At 41.0% G+C, this 24192-nt stretch overlaps 1 protein-coding gene across 1 annotated transcript in view; it reads right to left on the bottom strand.

The window, feature by feature from the left end:
- LOC117368252 (serum albumin-like) overlaps positions 1–24192 on the bottom strand; it is a 71059-nt gene that overhangs the window by 22748 nt on the left and 24119 nt on the right. The window contains exons 4-9 of the mRNA XM_033961713.1: positions 20629–20843; positions 18698–18833; positions 16621–16718; positions 12524–12653; positions 8468–8682; positions 5455–5587 (exon numbers count right to left, since the gene is read on the bottom strand). Coding sequence (XP_033817604.1) covers positions 5455–5587; positions 8468–8682; positions 12524–12653; positions 16621–16718; positions 18698–18833; positions 20629–20843 — 927 coding nt within the window. The remainder of the gene's footprint in view (positions 1–5454; positions 5588–8467; positions 8683–12523; positions 12654–16620; positions 16719–18697; positions 18834–20628; positions 20844–24192) is intronic.

Genomic DNA, 24192 nt, shown 5'->3' with positions numbered 1-24192 from the left:
TACTGAGTCAGAACAATGGTCCATCTAGCCCAGTTTCCTGTTTCCTAACAGTGGTCAGTCCAGGTCACAGTCTCTGGCAGAATCCCAAATACAGAAGTAGCAACATTTTATGTTACCAATCCAGGGCAAGCAGTGACTTCCCCCATGTCTATCTCAATAGCAACCTATAGACTTTTCCTCCAGGAACTTGTCCAAACATTTCTTAAACTCAGCTACGCTAATTGTTGCAACCAAACCCTCTGGCAACAAGTTCCAGAGCTCAACTATTCTTCGAGTAAAAAAATATTTTCTTTTATTGATTTTAAAAGTATTTCCATGTAATTTCAGTGAGTGTCCCCTAGGTTTTGTCATTTGTGAACGAGTGAAAAATTGATTCACTCTTACTGTTCTGCACTACTCAGGATTTTGTAGACCTCAATCATATCCCCCTCTGCCATCTCTTTTCTATGCTCAAGAGTCCCAACCTCTTTAGTCTTTCCTCATACAAGACGAGTTCCATTCCCTTTATCATTTTGGTTGCTCAGCTATAGTGGGGAGAGTTGGGGCTAGTGTTCCCTCTGATACAGATGGCATCTATGATTTGTGGTAGCCCATTAGAAGGTAAGTTATTAATCTTTTTTGTGTGTGCATAAACCACTTTTTTTTATCAAAACCACTGTAATAATAGGCCAGGCCTAAGAGAAAGCATGGTACCAGTAAGTATGTTCAGGAGAAGCGATAGAGAAGAGCTTGGGCAGTGTCACAATTTGATAAAATATATGCTAACATCTAGTCTCGCTCCCAAGCAGGTGTGAATTTCAGCACCCATAACCTGGGAAATATTTCTGCAGAATATATGCTAGCGTTTTATAAAGAGATAGGCACCTAGGGCCAGGTCATATACAGGATGTCTAGAGTTAGTCACCTTTTAGGCGTCTAACTTACCCCTCTTTTACTAAGCCACTGTAGAGCTTGTTATTCAATTTAGATAGGCGCTTCCGAAACAGTTGGGCGCCATCGAAATAGGTGCCTAACTTTAGGCGCTGGTTACAGAATTTGGGCCCTAATGCCTGAGTGGGTGTTTCTATAGACGGAGCATGACTTAGGCGCCGCCAAGCGTGATTCCCCAAATAATGAGGCGTTTGAAATGCTGGCCTTTTAAAACCCTGACCTACATTTCTGGCAGCTAAGATTTTACATAGGTGCCGCTAGGCGCAATCCTGTAAATGGCCACCTAAGCGTGACGGACTTGTAGCTGACACAGTTTTTCTAGGTGTACTGATCGTCTTCATGAGATAAGTTGATTTTGTTCATCTATCTGAGTTGTTTTATATTCTTATTGCACCGCATAGAGCCAGTTTTGAAGCTCCAGGGGTGGCTTTTTACGCCAGGGAGGTTTAGCATTCCAGGCCGCCAAACTGAATTCATGGCTTGGAAGACTAATACTGGAGGCACTTCCTATCTTGACTTTAGAAAATCACTAAAAACACGCCTGTTTGATATGTTTTCCTTCTAGTTATGTTACTGTCAATTCTATTATGATTTTTAATAGCTTTTTACTTGCCAATCGAGCTATTGTCTTAACTTTTACTGATTTTAACTGATGTATCTTCTTTTACTGACAGTTTTTATCCTGTATTAGACACCAATTGTTAATTGTGTATTATAAATATTGGCTGTATGTATCCTTTGTTGTGAACCGCTTTGAACTTTTGGTATAGCGGTATACAAGAAATAAAATTATTATTAGCCTGAACACCTTAATCCCGCTGTGTGGGAGGGTTGGTTATTTGAGGCTTTTTCCTCTCCTGGGTATATAGTTTTGGCCTGTGGTTAAGTGCTGTTTTTTTACCTTGCACTATCCTTGTGAAAGAATTACACAGTTCCATTTTTCAAGGCGCCAGCTGGTTTAGGTGCTGTGTACAGGATGTGGGCCTTAATGTATGTATCTTTATATGCTCCTGCCCTATTAACCTAAGTGCCCAAATATAAAATTACCCTCAGACCCTCATTCTGTAATTGGTGCCTATATTTACATACTGATTGCAAGTGAAAATTACTAGCACTTATCACACAAGACTGTTAAGAGTTATATGCATAAGTGCTATAATTTTAGTGAACATCCCACTTAGGTGTCCTTTTTTTAAACTGTGCCCCCCCCCAAAAAAAAACGCCTTAGCATGCCATTGTGCAGGTTTTTCCCATGTGTTAAGGCCATTTTTACCGCAGCTGTAAAATGGCTGATCTATTTTTTTGTATTTTTGCGAATGGCTATTTAAAAATTACCGCATGAGCACTTGGGCTCTGATTCTAACTGATTTCCACCTCTCTCTCCCCCCCCATCTTCCATTCCCGTTATCTCTACACACTCACTCTTCTGCCCTTCTAGCAAACTATCTCTACCTCTCTCTCTCCCCCCTTCCAATCCATCCATCTCTACCTCTTTTTACACCTTTCCAGTCCAGCTATATCCACCTCTCTCTCCTGCCCTTCCAGTCCACCTATCCCCACTGCTCCTTGTGACCCTGGGCAAGTCACTTAATCCTCCATAGCCCTAGGTACGTTAGATAGATTGTGAGCCCACCGGGACAGAGAGGGAAAATGCTTGAGTACCTGATTGTAAAAACCGCTTAGATAACCTTGATAGGCGGTATATAAAAATCCTAATAAACTTGAAACTTGAAACTTTTCTCCTCCCCCCCCGCCAGTAAACCAGCTCCACCACTCTCTCCAGTTCTGGACTCAGTCCAGCACATTCAGGACCAGAATAGGAAAGAGAGAGGTGCATTTAATTCACCCCCATTCCTCTAATCCAGGTGTGTCAAATTCATTCCTCGAGTGCCACAGTCCTGCTGAATTTTCTGGATTTCCCCAATGAATACACATTAGATCTGTTTGCATGCACTGCTTTCATTGTATGCTAATAGATCTCATACATATTCATTGGGGAAATCCTGAAAACCCGACCGGATTGCGGCCCTCGAGGACTGAGTTTAGCACCTGTGCTCTAATCCCTCCTGCAAGCCCCTCCACCCCCTCACCCCAACCTCCTTTCACAGCTTTCAGCTTCTTCCCTCCTTTGTCAGCATTAGGAAGTGCAGTGTTGTGATACGGAGGCTCTCTTCAACCATGCTGCTGGATCCTGCTCCCTCTAGCATACAATTCTTGTTGTCATGGGGGGTGGGGGTGGGGGACAGATCTGTCAGAGAGTCACAGCACTGCCCTTCCTAATGCTGACACCAGAGGGGAGCCAGCAGCACAAAGGGCGTCTTGAGGAGGGAAGCTGACACCGCCAGAAGGTGATGGCAAGAGGGAGAGAGCTGGATCACGTGAGGCGAGGCGGGCAGAGCCACGTACATCTACAGTATGGCACTTCTGTTCTCGTTACTAAAATCAGGGACAGATGGTTACGAGACAAAGAGGAATCTGGGACAGGGGTCTGAAACTGGAGACAATCCCTGAAAATCTGCAGCATTGTATAGTAATTAAGGACTCATGTCATCAAGCAACGGTAGAGTCTTTCACTGCGGGCCAGCGAGTAAATGCTCTGATTCTCATTCAACTCCTGTGAGAGTCGGAGCATTTACCTCACCAGCCCACAGTAAAAGGCTCTACCGCTGCTTAATAGAAGGCACCCTAAGTAAAATGTTGTAAAAATGTACAGACTAGCATTTATTGTTTTTAATAATTTTTACTACTTTTACCTAGTTATATTTGATGCTTGCAGTTAAAAGTGAAAGTAAAAGAAGAAGGGCAATGGAAATGACAATTCTTCAGTAAACCACATGAAACAGCAAAACTTGCAAAAGAATTTTGCTATTGCAAATGTTGTCATGCAAACAGTGGATCATTTCATCTTAAATTTGCTTTTCAGTGAACATAACCTATAAGAACAGTGAAGTTGCCTCTGTTTGAATTGGTTAGATGAATTGGGTCACTTTAAAGCGGAGATGAAGCTGAAGCTGGTAGCAATTCACGATGAACCTGCATTGTAATTGTGTTTTTTTTTGTTTTTTTTAATTTACTCAAACTGTATTATTTTAGGCACTTAGGGCTAGATTTGGTGTAAGACACCTACATTAAGCACTGCTAGGCGCCCTAATCAAGGACACCTCGCCTTGCCTAACTTTGGACTCCGCATGCCCCTTTTTTTAAAAAAAGGTTTTCAGCGAATCAAAACTTTAAAAAAAATAAAAAATCACCAATTAAGAGCTCAATGCGGAACGCTTAGGATGCCTAGCGACGCTTAAGCGGAGGCTCCCTCTGACGCTCAACTGCGCCTATTTGAAATGTAGACCAGGTTAGAGGCAGAGAAGAGGCGTGGCTGACTTCGGCATGGCTGGGCGTCTGAGTTAGGCGCCAGTACATTATGCCAAGTAAAACATGGCCTAACATACTGGTGCCTGTGTCTAGGACGTCTAGCGACACTTTTGCATGTCTAGGCACCGCTGGGTGTGATTCTATAAAGGACGCCTAGCCGTTGATTGGCAACTATGCCGAGTGGCGTCATTTACAGAATCTGGCCTTTTTTTTTTTTCACTTGAGTAGATTTTTAATTTGCTTTTCATTATACTTTTTGTTATTACTTAAGTATCAAAATATGAATTTAGCTTTACTTTTATTTAAGTACTTTGACCTAGTACTTTAAACACTGAAAATCAGGGGCGTGTGGTAACCCTAGTCAGGGGCACTCTGAAAACTGAAGTTCCTGATCTATGCTAGAGAATGTAAACCCTTTAGGACAGTGGTCTCAAATTCAAACCCTTTGCAGGGCTACATTTTGGATTTGTAGGTACTTGGAGGGCCGCAGAAAAAAATAGTTAATATCTTATTAAAGAAAAGACAACTTTGCATAATCCAAAATGTGGATTATCTGAAATCAGTTTATAGATCTTTCCTTAACTGCTTCTGATAATTTCAGCCATACACAGCAGAAAGCAGTGCAACATGCAGAAAGTGAAAAACTATCAAAGTATCAACCGCAAGAGACAAGATTTTGGACCAACTATTTTGAGGCCCTCGGTATTATAAAGGATGATTGATTCTTTATGGAAAACTTGTGCCTTAAGTGTCCTCCAGCACCGGACACGCGCACAAGCTGTACTGCCTCGCTGCTGTAACCTCACGCAAGCGCTTTCCTGCGTCTGCACCCGATTGTGAGGTGGAGTGGAGAGGACAAACGCGTACAGACGCAGGAAAGCGCTTGTGTGAGGTTACAGCAGTGAGGCGAGTAATGTTCCAGGATACGACCGCCGGACACTTGAGGCACAGGTTTTCCATAAAGAGTCATTCTTTATAATACCGAGGGCCTCAAAATAGTACCTGGCGGGCCACATGTGGCCCCCGGGCCGCGGGTTTGAGACCACTGCTTTAGGAGACACTTGTTTGCAAAATGCCACAGTTCTAAAATTCACTTCCTGGAAAAATCTGTTGGTTTTTGGTTCTTTGATAGACAGGAACAGTAATGAAATGTACCCCTTTTCCCATGCATTCCACAGGGTCTTCTTGGGGGCAGCACTCTTTCAGGAGCTTTTCATAGCCGTTAGATGCTTTTAAAATCAGCTGAGAAGAGAAATGTCCACGCCTTGCCCCGTATGCACACGTAAAACTGAAAAATACAAAATTTCCACATTAGGAATAGTGACTAGAACAACAAAACACAAAAGGGCATTTCTAACAAAATGTAAGCAGCCTGGGATTTGGCACGTGAGAACGGTTAACAATCCCCATGCACTAAAAACAGCCAGCATGACAAAAAACCCTTGATAAAAGGACAATGTGATAACCTAAAGACTCACAATTAAGCATGTGTTAGGCCAGGGATACTCAGTTCTGGATTGTGAGATCCATAGGGAGGCCAGGTTTTCAGGATAGCCATGATAAACATGCATGAGAGATTTGCATACCAAGGAGGAAGTGCATGCAAATCTCTCTCATGCATACAGCTGTCTAAGGGGGGGTGGGGGGGATGGGGGGGAGAGGAAGCTGTCAATGTTGTCTACTATTAAGATCTAGTATGTATTTGCAAGGCAACATACACCTTAAATGTATTGAATTAAATACCGATTGTAACTCCTTAATAATTTCCCCTCTTGTTTTGATATCATATGTATAAGTTATTATATTTAATAGACTTAAACTTTGTATAGGAATGTCTGTATTTGTTGATTTAATCTGTCTACTCTAGACTCATGTTTGTGTGATTTGTTACCCATATCTGGTTTTTTATCTAGTGTACATCGCCTAGAATTTGGAATAGGCGATTAATCAAATTTTATAATAAACTTGAAACTTGACATAGGTGGAGCTTCCACTTATCAAGTTTTTATATACTGCCTACCAAGACTATGTAAGCGGTTTTACAATCAGGTAATCAATCATTTTCCCTATCTGTCCCGGTGGACTCGCAACCTATCAAACATACAAGGACTGAGTGACTTGCCCAGGGTCACAAGGGGCAGCACGGGGTTTGAACCCACAAGCCCTGGGTGCTGAGGCTGTAGCTCCAACCACTGTGCCACACGCTTATATATGTAACTCACAGAATTTTGTAAGTTTTGTGCATCCATGCACCCATATTTCCACTTACTGGTGTAAGTGCAAGCACCTTAATGTCAGGTATGTCGAAATCAGGTTACAGTAGTATTCTATACAGGAGAATGGCCATGGATTGCTGTTAGCACATGATATCTTCCAAGTTCTGTCATTTGTGCAGTTAGCACAGCGTATTTATTATTTCTTGAGGAGGTGCTAAGTGCATCCATACTAATTCTGAATAAACCTAATTTGTAGTAAGGAACTTTTATCTGTCTTTACTGCAAGAGACAGACTCGGTATGCCCCGATAGTTAATACACAGTCTTACCATGCATTAATTTTTGCTCTTCAGCAAAACATACTGCCTTTAGTGAACAGAAGATACTACAGTATAAAATGAATATTTTTTTCAATAATTCTTTGGATGGATAAAGTCATTAAGGCTTCTCATCTTTATTCTCTTTTATATGTCTCAATTCTGAGTTACTGGTGTGTAAACCTTTTCAATGTTCCTTCGCAGTAATGAAATTATATTAATGCAAGCACTGCCACGATGTTCAGCCATCACGCTGGGCACCCTAGATGCCTGATTTTGCCTATCTGTAAACATTTAGGGGTGAATAGTCAGCCCATGATGGCTAGCTAGCTGATTTAGAACTAATACCTGGTGTGCAGGTAATAGGGAGAGAGATATAAAGGGGAAGGATACTGGAGGGAATTAGGTTGGAGGGAAAGAAAGGGAGCAGATGCTGCTGGAAGTGGGAAGTGGGAGGAAGGGAGAGGAGAGAATGAAATACCAGACCATGGGGGTGTGGGAGAGGGAAGGGAAGGAGAGGAGAGAGATGCCATACCATTGGAGGAGAGAAGGGAAGAAGATGGATGCCAGACCAATGGGGGTGAAGGGAGAGATGGAAGGAGGAGGCATACCATTTCTGGACGGGACATAAAAGGAGAGAAGATGCCATATAGAAGGGGCAGAGAGAGGGTAGACAGTGGATGAAGGGAAGAGAGTAACAAGAAGATGAGGAAAGCAGAAACCAGAGAAGACAAAGGTAGAACAAAAATTTTCTATTTATTTATTACTTTAGGAGACATGTGTCACTGTTTCTGTGGTGTTGCATTGTATACAGAGTCCAGCTTCTTACTGGTTCAATTTAACCTTTGTCTATGTATTTCTATTTTATCCCCCTATGTATTTCTATTTTATCCCCCTTTTACAAAACTGTGGAGCGTTTTATAGCGCCAGCTGGGGTGGTAGCCGCTCTGCTGCTTAGAATTCTATGAGCATCACAGCTGTTACCACCATGGCTAAAATCCACACTACAGTTTTGTAAAAGGGGGAGGGGTTAGTTTGTGATGACATATTCCATACTAGGTGAAGGTGTTTTCTGTGTTCTGTGTGTTCGAAAGACACGGTTTTCTGTTAGGATTGACTGTGCAGGATTGATCTGTACTAGTTTGGCTTGTTTAGTTTTACAATGGGTATATTGATGTTGTACTGCTCACTGTAGTATGTAACATGCTGCCTTTTCCTAGGTACTCATGTGTGACATGTGGCTTGTTACTAAAAATCATGTTTTTCGTACAGATGGGGAGGGTGTGTCAAAAAATGATGGGCCCTGGGTATCACATATGCTAATTATGTCACTGTAAGGCCACCATACAAATATGTAATGCTGTGGACTCTCTCATACCATTGCTTGCTTAGGATTTTGCACAGTTGCCTAATGGTTTTAATTAGATGCCACTATCCTTCAGCTCAGTCTAAGTTTGATAAAGGAAGAGCAGCTGAAAACATTCTAAACTAGAGGTGAATTAACCTCTCACTGTGAGACGACCCCAGTGAATTTTCACAGAGTTCTCTTAAAGCCTATTAATGAACACAGGCCATGAATCAAAGGCATCAAAATATATTTTAACCTAGAAAAGTAAGAATTTCAAAGCTGCATTACCTGTTAATGTATGCGTCCCCTTCAGCTTTATACTTATCGCACACCTCTTTATCGTCTATGAATTGTCTGACTTGTTCAGACATGCCCTCGGGTTTAGGATCATGTTCGGAATTGACTATGCATTCGGGTCGCAGCCCCTCTTCCAAATCACAGCATTTTTTCAGATTAGGTGATATCTTGTCCTGGTTGGTGCATACATATGTAGCGATGCTTGACTGTGAAGGTGGAAACAAAACACAAGTTTGTTTGTTTTTTTTCATTTTCTTGTGAAATTCCAGATCTATGCAGCTTCATTTCAGTCAGGGTTTTTGGGATTTTTCTAATAAATATGAATAAGATATATTAGCATATAATGGAGACAGTGCATGCAAACAGATATCATGCGTATTGAGGAAATCTTAAAAACCCGACTAGGTTGCAGCTCTCAAGGTTGCCCGCTCCTTCTTTAGGGGTTAGTGTCTACAGAAGGAATGTAAAACAAAAAATTGACCCTGATGACTCCACAGAATAGAAGTCCAACAGCAACAAAAGACTCTGTGGAAAGTTGATGTTCCAGATGTGGACTGGGAACTTTGGACCCAACACGGTCTGTGTTTCGACAATAGTGTCTTCCTCAGGGGTCCCTGTTGGTCCTAAGATAAAAACTCTGCTCTTCACGTATGCGGAGTTACTGCGGAACCTGTTCATTAGGACTGATCAATAATCCACAAGTTTTTATTTTAGGACCAACAGGGAAGACACTATTGTCGAAACACAGATCGTATTGGGTCCAAAGTTCCCAGTGGATTGGGTCCTAGATGTTTTTATGTGGATTATCAAATTGAATTAACAATAAAGTTTATATCTGGAACATCAACTCTCCACAGAGTCTTTTGTTGCTAAAGAAGGAACGTGCAATCTTCAAAGCTGCAACCTAGCCGGGTTGGACACATGCCCAATTTACACACACAACTTAATTGAAGAACAAGGCAATCAGCACCGATAAGGCAGTAACAATCAATTATCAACACTAATTGGCATTAATTACAATTTACATGAGCATCTTTTTTAGGCATATTCTATAAAGAGATTCAGGTAAATTCTAGTAAGCAGATCCAAAAAGTGGGTGTGGCCATGGGAGGACATTCCAATGATCATGGACATTCCAATGATTTTCACACACTATTATAGAATATGCCTGATCTGCACCTAAATTAGGTAGGGGGAATTATACCAGATTTCAGTTGGTATAAATCCCCATGTCTAAAACTTTGCCATGGATCCCAGTGCAAAGTGTATTCTATAAATATAGAATAGCATGTAACAATTTTTTTTTGGGGCACCATATGGAGAATTTACATCTAAATTCTATAAAGGGCACTAAATGTTATGCACCCATAATTTGTTTGCTAACATAGGGGTCCTTTTATCAAGCCACGCTAGCGGGGTTAGCGTGTCAGACATTTTATCACGCGCTAACCCCCGCGGCCGGCTAAAAAACTAACGCCTGCTCAATGCAGGCGTTAGCGGCTAGCACAGCAGGTGGTTTAACGCGCGGTATTAAGCACGTTAAATCCCTACCACAGCTTGATAAAAGGACCCCCATAGTATTCTATAAGGATATCTAGCTGCAGAAATTCCATTATAGAATAAAGCCCCAGGTGGTATTTGGGTGCTAATATGTAGGCACTTATGCTTCCACCATGTAAAAGGTGGCTGTCTAAATGTCTGCACCTAGAGGCACAACTTAACGCATGCTATACGTTTGGTGCCTAAAGGTGTGCCCAGCTCATGCCACACCCACAGCCCACACCCCCTTTGCAGTTATGCGCTAAAGTGTAGGTGCTCACTTAGGGCCATATTCTATATATGGCGCTTAGTGCAATTCTATAGAAGGCACCTTTTAGAACTGGGCTAAGCGCCAGTGCGCAACATAAATTTTAGGTTTGCCCATTTAGGCCAGGGAAAAACAGGCCTTAACAAATTTAACTTGGGTGTGGATCAAGTATATTCTGTAACAGTGGGATTAGCTTATAAGAGCACCCATGATCCTCCCCTGGCCAAATTCCTTTTTAGATTTGCGCACTAGAACTGATGCACAGCAGCTTATAGAATGCACTGAGCTGTGTATATAACTTATCTTTAGTGCCAATTAGCATCAGATATGAGGTATTAATTGCCAACTATCTGCACCAATTAGGCTTGTTGGAAAATTAAGTTGTGCATGCAAATCAGCTTTGTGCACTAATTTGCACGCACCACCTATGGCCCTATATACAGATATTGAGGGTTATAGAATAGAACCTAATTGCAGTTAGGAATCTGTCATTTACCCTCATTTGGGTGCCTCGCTTCAATTTGAGCACTTAGGTTCCTACTTAGTGCCCAACTTGTGGCTTACTATATACAGGGGTGGTTTGAAAAGTTTGGTACATTTCCATGAGATGGCGCCACAGTCATTAAGTATATAGCCAAAATGACTCAGATACAATGAGAAATCAATAATTATAAATAGCAACACTTTCACTTAAATGAATGCATAATGTAAAATGCCAGAACCGCACGGGCTCTGCAACATGTTGAAATAGAAGGAAAAAGCCTCAGACATGGTCCCTCCCACCTTCACAAAAAGTGGTTTCTTAAAGGTGGTTGAGCGGTCACCTCATTGGCAAAAAAAACCTTCATCAAAATTGAAAAAGACTCTGCTGTGCTATAGAAGACACAAAAAGATAGAAGAAAAAATAATTCAACTTATCTTCAGCTGATCGGTACACCGACGGTGGCCAGCGTTTCACAAATCTGCTGCCTCAGGGTGTAACATGACCAATCAGACTTTAAAGTGGGATTCTAAACGTGTCTCCTGCATCCTAAGTCCATTAAGCCATCGATGTCAACAATGAGTATTTTGCAGAGTTTGACAAAACCTACTTTTCCGACGATAAGAAAAAAACTGGAAACTCGCTGGACTAAATATTAAGCCCTCGATGGATACTACATTCTTGAACTTTTCAAACCACCCACATGGAAATGTGGGGGAAAAGGGGAAATCCATGTACACCTTGCCTTTATTTTGTTACAAGTGGGCACAACTCTTTCCTGGTCTCCCTGCTTCATAATCTAACCAAAAACCTAATGGAAAAAAATTGCTTCTGTTCACAGAGGAGCAATGAAGTTCTGTGCTTTTCCAAGTCAAACTGTCAGTCTTGATTCAATGAGACACACCTATAGAGGCCTTATAGAGGTTTAAATCTTATATTAGGGTCTTTGGAGATGCACATGGTATAGCTTCTCCACTTTGTATGGCAGTGGTTTCATTTCTATTTGATTCTGAAAAATTTGCATCTGAAAAATTCATCAAAACTTTCTTTTTCCTCACCTAAACAAGTTGTTACAAACGAATCCATAATGTGTTATTTTCATACCAAGCAACTTTAATTTGGAATTCACTGGCAGCGGATGTTAAATTTTGAAACATATCTGTTTAATAAATATATTTCTTCTCTGGTCAACTCTTTTGTGATATGCATTGAACGAAATGTAATTTCAATTCAATAACTAAGTACGATTCTATACAAATCAGTATGCAAACACTAACGCAGAACCAATAAATCTGCATAGGAATATTCCACATGCTGGTCTTAATATGATGTAACCAAGCAAAGCATCTTAGAGGAACAGATTGGTAAAGAGCTGCCACAAGTATCAGAAAATACAAACTGGCTAACTTCCATATGCACCCCTCCCCCAGCTGGCTTTTGTTTAAGGTGGACTTTGTGTAGTTTTGGTTCTGAAGATAGTAATTTGCTTCTTGTCTCGGCTATACAACATAAATAAATAAATAAAATATTTCATAGTTACACTGATAGAGGGATTTGGTTTTCCAGAAATAAGAAAAATGCCCCCTTCTTTTAACCCAACTATGGGAAAACCCCTCCTAATCATTTTAATAGAGTTGAAAGTTTTGATGGCAATATGCACGAAAAACCACACCTACAAATGGTCCCAGCCCAAAGAAAAAGGAAAGGGAGGTTTGCTCTGCATTTTCCTTCGTAGGGGATTAAAGGATTTGAGGTTTACCCTTTTAATCAAACACTCCATCACATTGCCTTCACAGCATTCCTTGTTCGTATCTGCGATACGGTGTGAAAGCTCGACCCCTATTTCTGTGGAAATCCCTGGGAATGTCTGGCATACCTTGGCGAGTTTACTGGATGTGAAAAGAAGAGAAACTTTGTTAGGATTTAATATAGTGTAGTTTACAATTTGAAAAAAGTATTCATAAATCACAATTACAGTCAGACAGTTCATATTGGACATACTACTAACTATTAATTATTTCTATAGCGCTACCAGATGCACGCAGCACTGCACAGAGTCACAAAGAAGAAACAGCAATCCCTGCTCGAAAGAGCTTACAATCTAAACAGCCAAGACAGACAAACAGGATGTCATGGAAACAGTTAAGGGGAACGGTTAATCAGCTGGCTGGGTTGGAGGGCAGAGGAGGTACAGGACAATCAAGCCATTGTGACATCACTGATGAGATTGGCTCTTATTGGTGGAAGAGCCATTATGACATCAGCTCTGCTTCCCAAAGACAAACAGGATGTCATGGATACAGTTAAGGGGAACGGTTAATCAGCGGGCTGGGATGGTGGGCAGAGGAGTTTACAGTCTGCTTTTATACAAGGTATGGTAAGGGTTTTGGTGGACAAACTCAGGTAATTTATTCCAGGCATTGGGGACAGCTAGATGAGAGGAGCAAAGTCAGGAATTGGCAGTGGAGAAGAAGGGTAAAGCTAAGAGCAGCTTATCTGAGGACCGGAGTTCTCTGGGAGGTGTATAAGGAGAGAGAAGTGAGGAGAGATATTGAGGATCAGCAGAATGTACACAATTGTAGGTCAGCAATAAGATCTTGAACTGTATGAGAGGTTGGTAGATGAGTTGTGGTTGGTAAAAGATGAGTCGTGCAGCAGAGTTTTGCACAGATTGCAAAGGGGAGAGGAGACACTGTAGGATACCAGTTAGAAGGATCCGGGTAGTGTACTCAGAGAGGAAGGGGTGAAATTTGGTAAGATTGAAGAGACAGAAGCGACAGGTCTTAGCAGCTTGTTGGATGTGCGTAGAAAATGAGAGGTCGGAATCGAAAACTACTTCAAGGTTGTGAGCAGAGGAGACTGGAACAATGACAGTATTATTTACTGAGATGGAGAAAGGAGGAGGAGGAGGAGCAGAGGGTTTAGGAGGAAAGAGGAGCAGCTCAGTCTTGGACATATTTAGTTTCAGATGACAGTAGGACATCCAGGCAGCAATGTCAACCAAACAAGCAGAGACTATTACTATATACTATTTAACACTTCTATAGTGGTGAAGGGCATACACAGTGCTGTACATTTTTACATTAAAGAGACAAAGCCTGCTCAGAAGAGTTTACAATCTAACTTGGACAAGTATAGAGGGTTGGGGATGCAGAATCCAAGGTGAGAAGAGTTAGGAGTTGAAAGCAGTGATGCATGATGTCATCGCGATTTGTTGTAAGCTTTTCAAAACCTGGACAAAGTGCCGGGTTTTGAAAAGCCATCTGGAACCTGGACATGGCCTCAAAAGGAGAACATGTCCAGGGAAATTCGGACTTCTGGTAACCCTAAGAAGGACCATTCCACTCTGAACATACTTCCTTGCATAGGCAGTGGAACTTTTTTTGTTTGGAGTGGGGGCAAAGAGCTCCCCCCAGCAGGATCCTGCAGCACATCTCTCTCCAGCTCCCGACTCCCCTGCCCACCTCCTCCTGGTCGCTGTATTTTTAAATCTTCAGGCAGCTGCCGCTCAGCATCAAAGAGCAGGCCTGCCCCGGAAGTGTTCATTCTGCAGCAACACTCATTGACGCTGTGCGGTGGCTGCCTGAAGATTTAAAATTTCAGCGATTGGGAGGGAGGTGGGTGGGGGAGTAGAGCCGCCAATAACAGACTCATCTAATCGCCAATTTTTGGGGAGGTCATGGCCCCTATGGTCTCCCCCATTCCAATGCCCATGTTCTCTTGAAATCTCTACATGCCACAGCATACAGATATAGGTAGGACCTTTTCTATAATTGTTATGCATGCATGTGTAAATAGGATTTTTGTACATGTAAACGGCATGCAACTCTTCCAAAATTGCTTCCATTATGTACAGAGATAGATATGTTTAGTGGGAAAAATATTTTTTACAGTTGTTGAAGGTATCTATAGAACATTAGAGGCAGTTAGAGGATATTTTGAAGAACATAATTTACATATACTTATTCATGCATTTGTAACTTCAAACTTGGACTATTGTAATATTATATATATGGGTCTTTCAAGGAATAGTCTTAAAAGTTTACAAACAATTCAAAATACTACAGATAAATTATAGGATATAAAAAGAAGTTTTTAATAGAGTTACTCCATTGTTCTTACAATATCACCGGTTGCCATTTTTTTAAATAGGATTCACTTTAAAGCTCTAACTTTAACTCAGAGAGCTTTTTTTCCCTCAGCAACCAAATTATTTGTATGTATTAACTATTGCTTATACACTGGCTAGAACTTCTAGGTCATTTCAAGATAACAGATTAGTTCATCCTTCAGCATAAAGGGCAAGATGGGAATCAACTACAAGCAAATCTTTTTATTTTTATGGCGCCAAGATTATGGAATCAATGAGGCTTGAGGCGAAATTCAAGGCCTTTAAAACCATGTTAAGAACTTTTTTCTTTCAAGAAGTATTTGGGGAAACGCCACTTTCACTGAAATAATTCATATATACTAAAAATTTATGGAAAACAGGGTTTTTTCCTCAATTGGGATCCTGTAGACATTAGATATCAAACACTAGATATTACAGTAAGACAAGGATTTATCTTTATTTTAAAGAGAGTAGGGATAATAGTGGTATGTATGAGTGAGTGTGTGTCTGATTGAATTTGTTTAGGTCTGTCCTTTTTTTTTTTTTTTTACTAGAGTTCTTTTTTCTTGTACATTATATTTTATTGTAAACTGCTTAGACCTGTCGTAAGAACAAGAGGTATAACAAGTTTTAATAAAATATTAATATAAAATAGTTCTATAGAGCAATATGGTTTCAGTTGATAGCTTTTTTTTTTTGTATAAATATACCTATTGTTTCCTGAAAGTTGTCTAAATCAGGTGACAACGAGGGGTCATGTTAGAAGGTTTTTGAGTTGTTTACACACATAAAGGCATGTCAATAGCTATTTTGGAAAGCTCCTCTTAATGAGTATACTGTAGATGTCCTATACACACAACTTTCAAAGGGGCATGTTGGAAAAGAATGCAGGTTTTGCAATGGCAATATACAAATAGTTAATGAAAACCAGACATGTTGTCTTGTATTGTTGACATTTTTATGATGCAAATGGATTTTTATGATGCAAATGGATGTTATTTGTAACTTGCCTGGGTATCAGGTGGGAGATAAATTTTAAAATAAATAAATAAAATACATCTGCTTGACCTGTGGTTTGTAAAATGTGGCACCTCCGTAAGGATCATCAGCACTTATACTTTCAAAACCCAGGTGATACCACTCTACTTTTGGATTTGTTTCCTTACTAATATATCTATCCCCAGTAAACGTACTCCAATACACAGGTGTATTTTAGGGATGGGCAGCCATGCTCAGTTTTTTTATTTTTAATTTGTTAACCACATCAATCTGTTTGGTGTATTGTGGTATATAAATAAAATAAAATATTATACTATTTCATGTCATTTCTCAAGTCATTTGTGGAATGTTTCATTGTCTTCAAGTTTTTCTTGCCATTTTTTTTTTCAGTTTCCCATAATGGTACACACCTCATCTGTCTACTTAAGCTTCCTCCATATGGGAAAGACTCTTTCCTTTAAAAGGCTCCAAAACGGAGATGTAAGGCATACGCTGTAGTCTGCCCTGCTTATATCATTGTGTGTGAGAATGAGTGCTATATCCTATTTTTTTGTGTGTAAACTTTTGAAAACTTATTTATTTGCAATATGGGTTGCACAGGCTAGGTAAGTAAGAGTTGTTTTTTTTAAAAAAAAGGTAACTTCTCTCAGATTGTTTGAGGTTTCTTTGTCATAATCTGCACTAAATTGTATGGAAATATTGAGGAATACAAGACAATTTTAGCATAGCAGAAACGAGAAACTTACTCAGCCTGAAGAACTTTCATACCATACTGATTGTAAACTCTGCAGTTATGCTGCTGAATGGCATCCATCATCTTTATTTTGTTAATAACATCAGTTTTCTAATGCACAGGAAAAAAAAAAGTTGCATATCATCAGAGCAAGTTATCACTTCATTTTTTCAACTTAGTATAATAAGAAAATTTAGCACCTAGTACTCAGGATGAAAAATCTAGAAGCCCATGACATGCAATATCTGACTCCCGAGTCCTGACCAAAACCATACCAGCCCTAATATATGTTTGCTGGATTACCTGCTGAATACATTGCAGGAAACGGTATTTGCGCCAAATGCTATCCATCTGGATTATTCTGAATATGAGGAGCTGGGGTGGGCGCTTTGCAGGTTTTGAGGTATCCTTATGTCCCGCACATATCAAGTACATTTTAATTACGATCTCTCTGATACCTGGAGCAATCCATCTGGTGTGCCGCAAGGGTCACCATTATCCCCACTGCTTTTCAATGTCTACATGTCGTCATTAGGTGCACAACTAACCCAGCTGGGGATAAAATTATTTAGTTACGCAGACGACTTAACAATCATTATCCCATTCGCTACCTCTCTCTCGGAAGTCACTCCTAAGGCAACAGAAGTGCTAAACTCGATTGGGCAATGGATGACTGAATTCAAACTGAAGCTTAATTCAGAAAAAACAAAATTTTTTGTAGCTTCGCCACACCCGCTTGACACTAAAAACATCACTGTGCATCAGTAAACGTAGTTGTCCCATCCAACCCACTATGAAGATATTGGGTGTTACATTGGACCAGAGTCTAACCATGAAAGACCAGGTGGACTCCTTAGTTAGAAAGGGTTTTTTTACTCTCTGGGAGCTTCGGTCCATCAGAGCATATTTCGATGTTTCATCATTTAGAAACCTAGTACAATCCCTTATACTGAGTCAACTAGATTATTGCAATATTGCCTACCTGGCAATTTCCCAGAAGAATATGCGGCGATTACAATTGGTGCAAAATGCGACAGTCAAGCTAATTTTGGGGTTGAAGAAGTTCGATCATGTAACACCTTCCTACCGACTTCTACATTGGCTGCCGATGGAGGCACGCCTGAAGTTTAAGTTTGGATGCTTTTGCTTTAAGGCACTATTCGGTTTAGTCCCTAAATATATAACTGACCGCTTCTCTTTCTCAAACAACAGACATAAGAGAAGCTCACACTCGAATTTTGTTTCCTCACCAGTTAAAGGATGTAAATTTTAAAAACACCATCAATATCTTCTCTCACATCAAGCGGCACTAAGGGGCAAAGATCTGGAACAATTGCTCACACCTGCTACTTATGGGGAATTTAGGAAATACCTAAAAACATATCTGTTCCTGAAGTATTTAGGCAACTAACCTGTACAATCCTACTCCACAATAACTGATCTCTAGCGCTGTTAATAACTAGCTTCAAACCTTGTTAATTCTACTTAATTTGTAACATCTTTTAACCATTGTAAACAGCATAGAACTTCACAGTTCTGCGGTATATAAACTGTTATCATTATTATTATGTTTGGAGGTTGGAAATTGGGATGGCTAAGAGGATCCTCAACCAAACTAGAAGGATTTCTTCTAAGTCATGCTCATATCTAGAAGGATATCTGACACAGGAACTGAAGCAGGAAGCAGCTCTCAAATCCTGTCAGAGAAAATGCTGCCAGAGAAAGACCATATGGCCTATCCAGTTTGCTCATGCACATCACCTACTATCCCTTCCTCTTGCTTAGAAATCCTACGTGTTTGTCCCCCACTTCCTGGACTTCAAATACAATCTTCATTTCCACCCCCTCCACTGGTTGACGATAAGTATGCCTTTGAAAGCCCACACATCTTTTCAACTACATAGGCCAATCTAAGGTCTGGTTCATCTTTACTCATGAAAATTCCATTGGAAACAAAACTGCTTGGGGGCAGAGAGATCATTTGTACTGTCTTTCTTCCCTTTTGGATAAATGTCCTTGTTCCTCCAAACAGAGCAGTGGACTCCCTTGGAGATATATTGCTTCATTTTACCCATGCAAAAGATGACTACCTTTTCTTTCAAGCATTCGGCAGCCGTGGCGACATCCTGGCAGCACTCATTAAGTATGGCCTTATAGCGAATGCTAGCAGCCAAAATATCTGCAGGCATAGTGGTAGTGTGCCTACTGGCATACAAAAACATGAAACTGAAACAAAAAAAAAAACAACAACAGTTCAAACCATTTTTCTAAAGCATTAACCTCTGAAACTACGAGTATATAAAAAAGATATTACTAAGAACTAATGATTGAACAAACCAGTGAAAATAATGCAGACATACCATAGAGGGTGCGTTTCAGCAATATATCCAATACTGCCTGTCTTCAGTACTGCAAGTCACATTGCCATGGTTGACATTCAGTCAAGGTTTTAAATTGCTCATTTGCATTTTAAGGAAGCTATCGTATTCCCAGAGAGATGGAGAAACTGTGCTCAAGTACTTTCAGAGCTGGTTGAAAAATGCTGGACAAATCTTTCCCACCTATCATTCTTTTTCTGTTCTTGCTTTTATCAATTTTATTTTTTCACTTCCCCTCTCTCATTGTCTCACTGTTCTCTTTCACTGAATCTTTTCCGTTCTTAATTTCTCATTCACTCTTTCTTGCTCTTCCATGACCTATCAGTTCATTCTGCCTCTTATCTTTCTGCACATTCATCCCATTTTAATAATCGGAACCTATCCGTGGAGGGGCATTTTCGATGGCCATCTAAGTCCAACCTTGGAAATCTTAAGCAGAGTGTCCAAAAATCAGGTGGGCAAAATGTTCATTTTCAAAACTGCTAGACATCTATCTTTCTCTTTTTGTAAATGGACCAGCTAGGTGTCTTGCTCCCTCTGTGCATTTATCTTTTTTTGTCCATTTTCAACCAACGGGACATCCACATGATAAACGCACAGAACAAGATATTTGAAAGTAGGAGGGGGCAGAATGTTTAGTACACTGGATATATAGACATTCCAGCAGAACAGTTGGGCACCTTAGAGGGCACTGCTATGAACGTCACATAATGGGCAACAGGTCTATCGCACCATAACCCCCCCCCTATAATGTATGGCGAGCCTTCCAAAACCTACTACAGCTCTCCCTCACTATTCGCGGATTCCCTATTTGCGAATTTGATTATTCACAATTTGTTTTTCTTCTAATTTTTATCTATTTTCAGGCTATCCGAAGCTCCCCGGACCTTACCTGGTGGTCTCGCGGTGACATGGGGCAGGAGCAATCTTCATCAAAATCACGAATAACTTATTGGGCCGGCTCTGACCCACCCCCACCTCCCTTCTGCATCCCCGGACCTTACCTGGCGGTCTAGCGGTGGCGCGTGGCAACAGCGATCTTCCTATGCTCCTGCCCCGTGCAGAGCCTTCATCAAAATGGCTGCCATGAGTTCCCGCTGTAATCTAGAGACTACAACAGGAACTCACGGCAGCCATTTTGATGAAGGCTCTGCACGGGGCAGGAGCACAGGAAGATCGCTGTTGCCACGTGACATGGAGTGTGGGATTAAGTGGCTTGCATGTGCTAAATGTCTGATTATTACCATAAGACATCCAAGTGCTAAGCACACCCCAAGCCTGCCCATAACATGCCTCCAACATGCCCCCTTGAACTTTAGATGCAGTGCAGGCAAAGAAAAGCCTAGCAGGACTTCTAGGAAGTACGTTTTGAAAATGGTGATTTGGATGCATTGGCGATTAAGACGGCCAGATGCCACTTTACATAGAAACATGGTGACAGATAAAGTTCAAATGGCCCATCTAGTCTGCCCATCCACAGAAACCATTATCTCTTTTTACATTATGTAGGTATTTAAACAACTCTATCATATCTCCCCTCTCCCGCCTTTCCTCCAAAGTATACAGATTGAGATCTTTAAGTCTGTCCCCATACGCCTAATCACGAAGTCCACACAACATCATTTTGAAAATGAGCCTCTTACTGTTTTATTACAGATTTGCTGTCTACATGATAATTTTTGCAGACTTCTTCAGCTTCTGGTCTTTGATAGGGAGTCTTGGAACCTTGATTGGTGTTTTTATGGTTCTGGAAGCATGTATTTCTCTCATGATCAGTCTTACTGCAACACTCTGAGGTGGCATCATTTTGGTGAACAGCTTGTGGGTGACTGCAGGCGATATTCAGGAGAGCGTCCGTCTATATGGAAAGAAACAAATGCAATCGTTGCATGACAGATTTCTTTCTTTGGGCATCACGTGACGTGAAAAAAAAATCAATTAATACAGTAAAATAGAGCTTCTTCAAAGCTGTTTATTTCATTAGAAACAATAGTGCAATATTTCTTTTGTTTTTTTCACTGATATCATGGTTCAAGATACACTAATTGACAGTTATGTGATAGAGCATATAGCTTTTATTACCTGGTTAATGACTTTTCTGTTAAATCAGGGTCTCTCAAACCTTTTTTTAGCTCCGGCACACTAAAAGGAGCTAATGTTTTTTTGCGGCACATTATAATTGAAATTATAAAATTGCAAAATCAACAAAAAATTAAATTTGAGAGCTATTAATTTAAAGTTCTTTAAGCTATCCTCCTCTTTTACTAAGCTGCGGTAGCGTTTTTAGCGTGCGCTGCAGATTAGCGCGCGCAAACCCCCCCCCCCCGCGCTATGCGGGTAAACTAATGTCAGCTCAATGCTGGCATTAGCATCTAGCGTGCGGCAATTCTGTGTGCGCTGAGTGCGTGCTAAAACCGCTATTGCAGCTTAGAGGGAGCCCTATGTAATGGTAATTGTAACAATGGTAAAAGTAACATAGATAGAAGATAATTACTAATCAATATGATGGATGAGCTTGTTTTTGAGTGCAAATTAACTTAAAACGTGGCTTGATAGTCGACAAGCAAACACGCATTTCATCATCCACCATCTGCAGTCGTTTTCTTTTATTTTTGATTTAATTTCAGTCAGAGCTGAGAATCCAAGTTTGCAGAGATAAGAAAATCCAAACGGTATCAAAACCTTAATTGCTTTGTTGCTCAAGTTAGGATAACTACTGCATAAAAAAATAAAACTAAAATTACTTGCCGTTAGTTTTCAAGGAGTAATCACGTCAAAGAATGATGCTTGTCTTGGCGGTTGTATGCTTACACACACAGACACTCATAACATTGACCGACTTGTGCACATGTCATACATGTCATCTACTCTAGAGTATATTTATGAAGGGAATTTTAAAAAATAAAGTAAAATTCTGGAATCTCTTCGGGGTACACCACTGTGCCATGGCACACAGTTTGAGAAAAACCACGTTAAATGATAGAGAGAATTTCTTCAATTACAGATACATTTAATGATGAATCTTTTTTTTTTTGTTGTTAAATCAGTGTCTCGGGTTACTAAACTCTGGGCTCTTTTTACTAAGGTGCGCTAGCATTTTTAGTGCGCACTACATTGCCGTGCGCGCTAACCCCGCGCTACGCGGAAAATGCTAACGCAAGCTCTTTGGAGGCGTTAGCATCTAGCGCGCGGGGCAATGTAGCACACACTAACCCCCGCGCTAAAACCGCTAGCGTACCTTAGTAAAAGGAGCCCTATGTATCTTTTAAGTCTCTCAGGCATGCTTAAGATCTTGCAAAAGGTCCTGGCCTGAGGTAGAATGAAATCTGGTTTTAGATTCTAGAGCAGGGGTTCTCATATCAGTTCTTGGGACACAACCAGCCAGTCAGGTTTCCAGGATCCCCCCTTTGAAATGCATAAGACAGATCTGCAGGTACTACCTCCACTGTACTCTAGTCCATCTCATGCCTATGCATTTTATAGATCTTGAAAACCTGACTGGCTCTGTGTGTCCTGAAGACTAGGTTGAGAACCCCTGCTCTAGACATACTCCACTCAATATTCAAACACACTTCTCAGGTAGCAGCGCTGGACACCTGCAAAAGTTCCACAGACAGGGGCCATCCCTTGATTGTTAGCACTCCTATCCGGATCATGCCTCTGGAAATCATCACAGACTGCCCTGGCATTATCCAGGTAGCTTTGGGGGCAGTACAGAGTGGAGCACGGGTGAGTGCAAAGGTTATCCGGATAGTGGCAAAATTGAGATCCTAACTTGAATATCACTAGCATAAACAGAAGTACTGCCTGCTGTATCCAAACATTAAACACCTCTATCCAGACACTGGCCTGAGCTGAATATCCAGGAATATCCTTAAATGCCATGGCTACAGCTTAAATGAAAGGTTCTTTCTCAGAATGTGTCCTTAAGTGTTTTTAAAAATTGTTTGAGGAACATAAGAACAGCTGCTGCTGGGTCAGACCAGTGGTCTATCGAGCCCAGCAGTCCGCTCACGCAATGGCCCCCAGGTCAAAGACCAGTGCCCTAACCAAGATCAGCGCTACATAGAAACATAGAATATGATGGCAGAAAAGGGCCATCGGCCCAACATGTCTGCCCACTCGAAGAACCATCCCCCTTAAGCACTTCCTTGAAGTGAACCCACATGTTTATCCCATTTTTTTTTTTTTTTTTTTTTAAATCGAGCACTTTGCTGGCCTCAACTACCTGAAGTGGAAGATCATTCCAATGATCAACCACTCTTACGGTGAAGAAATACTTCCTAATGTCACCGTGAAATCTCCCACCCTTGATTTTTAACGGATGCTCTCTTGTTGCCTTAGGTCCTGTAAGGAAAAATATATCTTCTTCCATCTCAATACAGCCAGTAACATATTTGAACGTTTCTATCATGTCTCCCCTCTCTCTGCGTTCCTTGAGAGAATATAGCTGCAACTTACCTAGATGGTCTTCATATGGGAGATCCTTGAGTCCTGAGACCATCCTAGTGGCCATTCGCTGAATCGACTCCATTCTCAGCACATCCTTTTGATAATGTGGCCTCCAAAATTGAACACAATATTCCAAATGAGGTCTCACCATGGACCTGTACAGTGGCATTATAACTTCAGGCTTTCAGCTATCAAAACTTCTTCGGAAGCAACCCAGCATTTGTCTAGCCTTGGATGAAGCTTTCTCCACCTGATTGGCAGTCTTCATATCTTCACTAATGATTACTCCCAGGTCCCATTCTGCCACAGTTCTTGTTAAGGTCTCACCATTCAGGGTGTAAGTCTTGCATGGATTTCCACTGCCAAGGTGCATAACCTTACACTTTTAGGCATTAAAACTCAGTTGCCAAGTTGTGGACCATTGTTCCAGTAAAAGTAGGTCCTGCGTCATAGTAACGGGCACGGTGCCCTTGTCCACTGCGTTGCACAGTTTAGCATCATCGGCAAATAATGCAATTTTACCTCGAAGTCCCTTAGGCAGGTCCCGTACAAAGATATTAAATAGGACTGGACCCAAGACTGAGCCCTGCGGCACTCCGCTGATCACTTCTGACGTTTCGGAGGAAGTACTATTTACCATCACCCTTTGAAGTCTGCCACTGAGCCAGTCTTTAACCCATGCAGTCAATGTTTCTCCTAGTCCCAACAAACTCATCTTGTTCAGTAACCTACAGTGTGGGACACTATCAAAAGCC

This window comes from Geotrypetes seraphini, chromosome 1, assembly GCF_902459505.1.
Source record: "Geotrypetes seraphini chromosome 1, aGeoSer1.1, whole genome shotgun sequence".
Classification (NCBI taxonomy): domain Eukaryota; kingdom Metazoa; phylum Chordata; class Amphibia; order Gymnophiona; family Dermophiidae; genus Geotrypetes; species Geotrypetes seraphini.
Note: the sequence above shows the minus strand (reverse complement) of the source record. Positions and strands in the feature narration are given on the sequence as shown.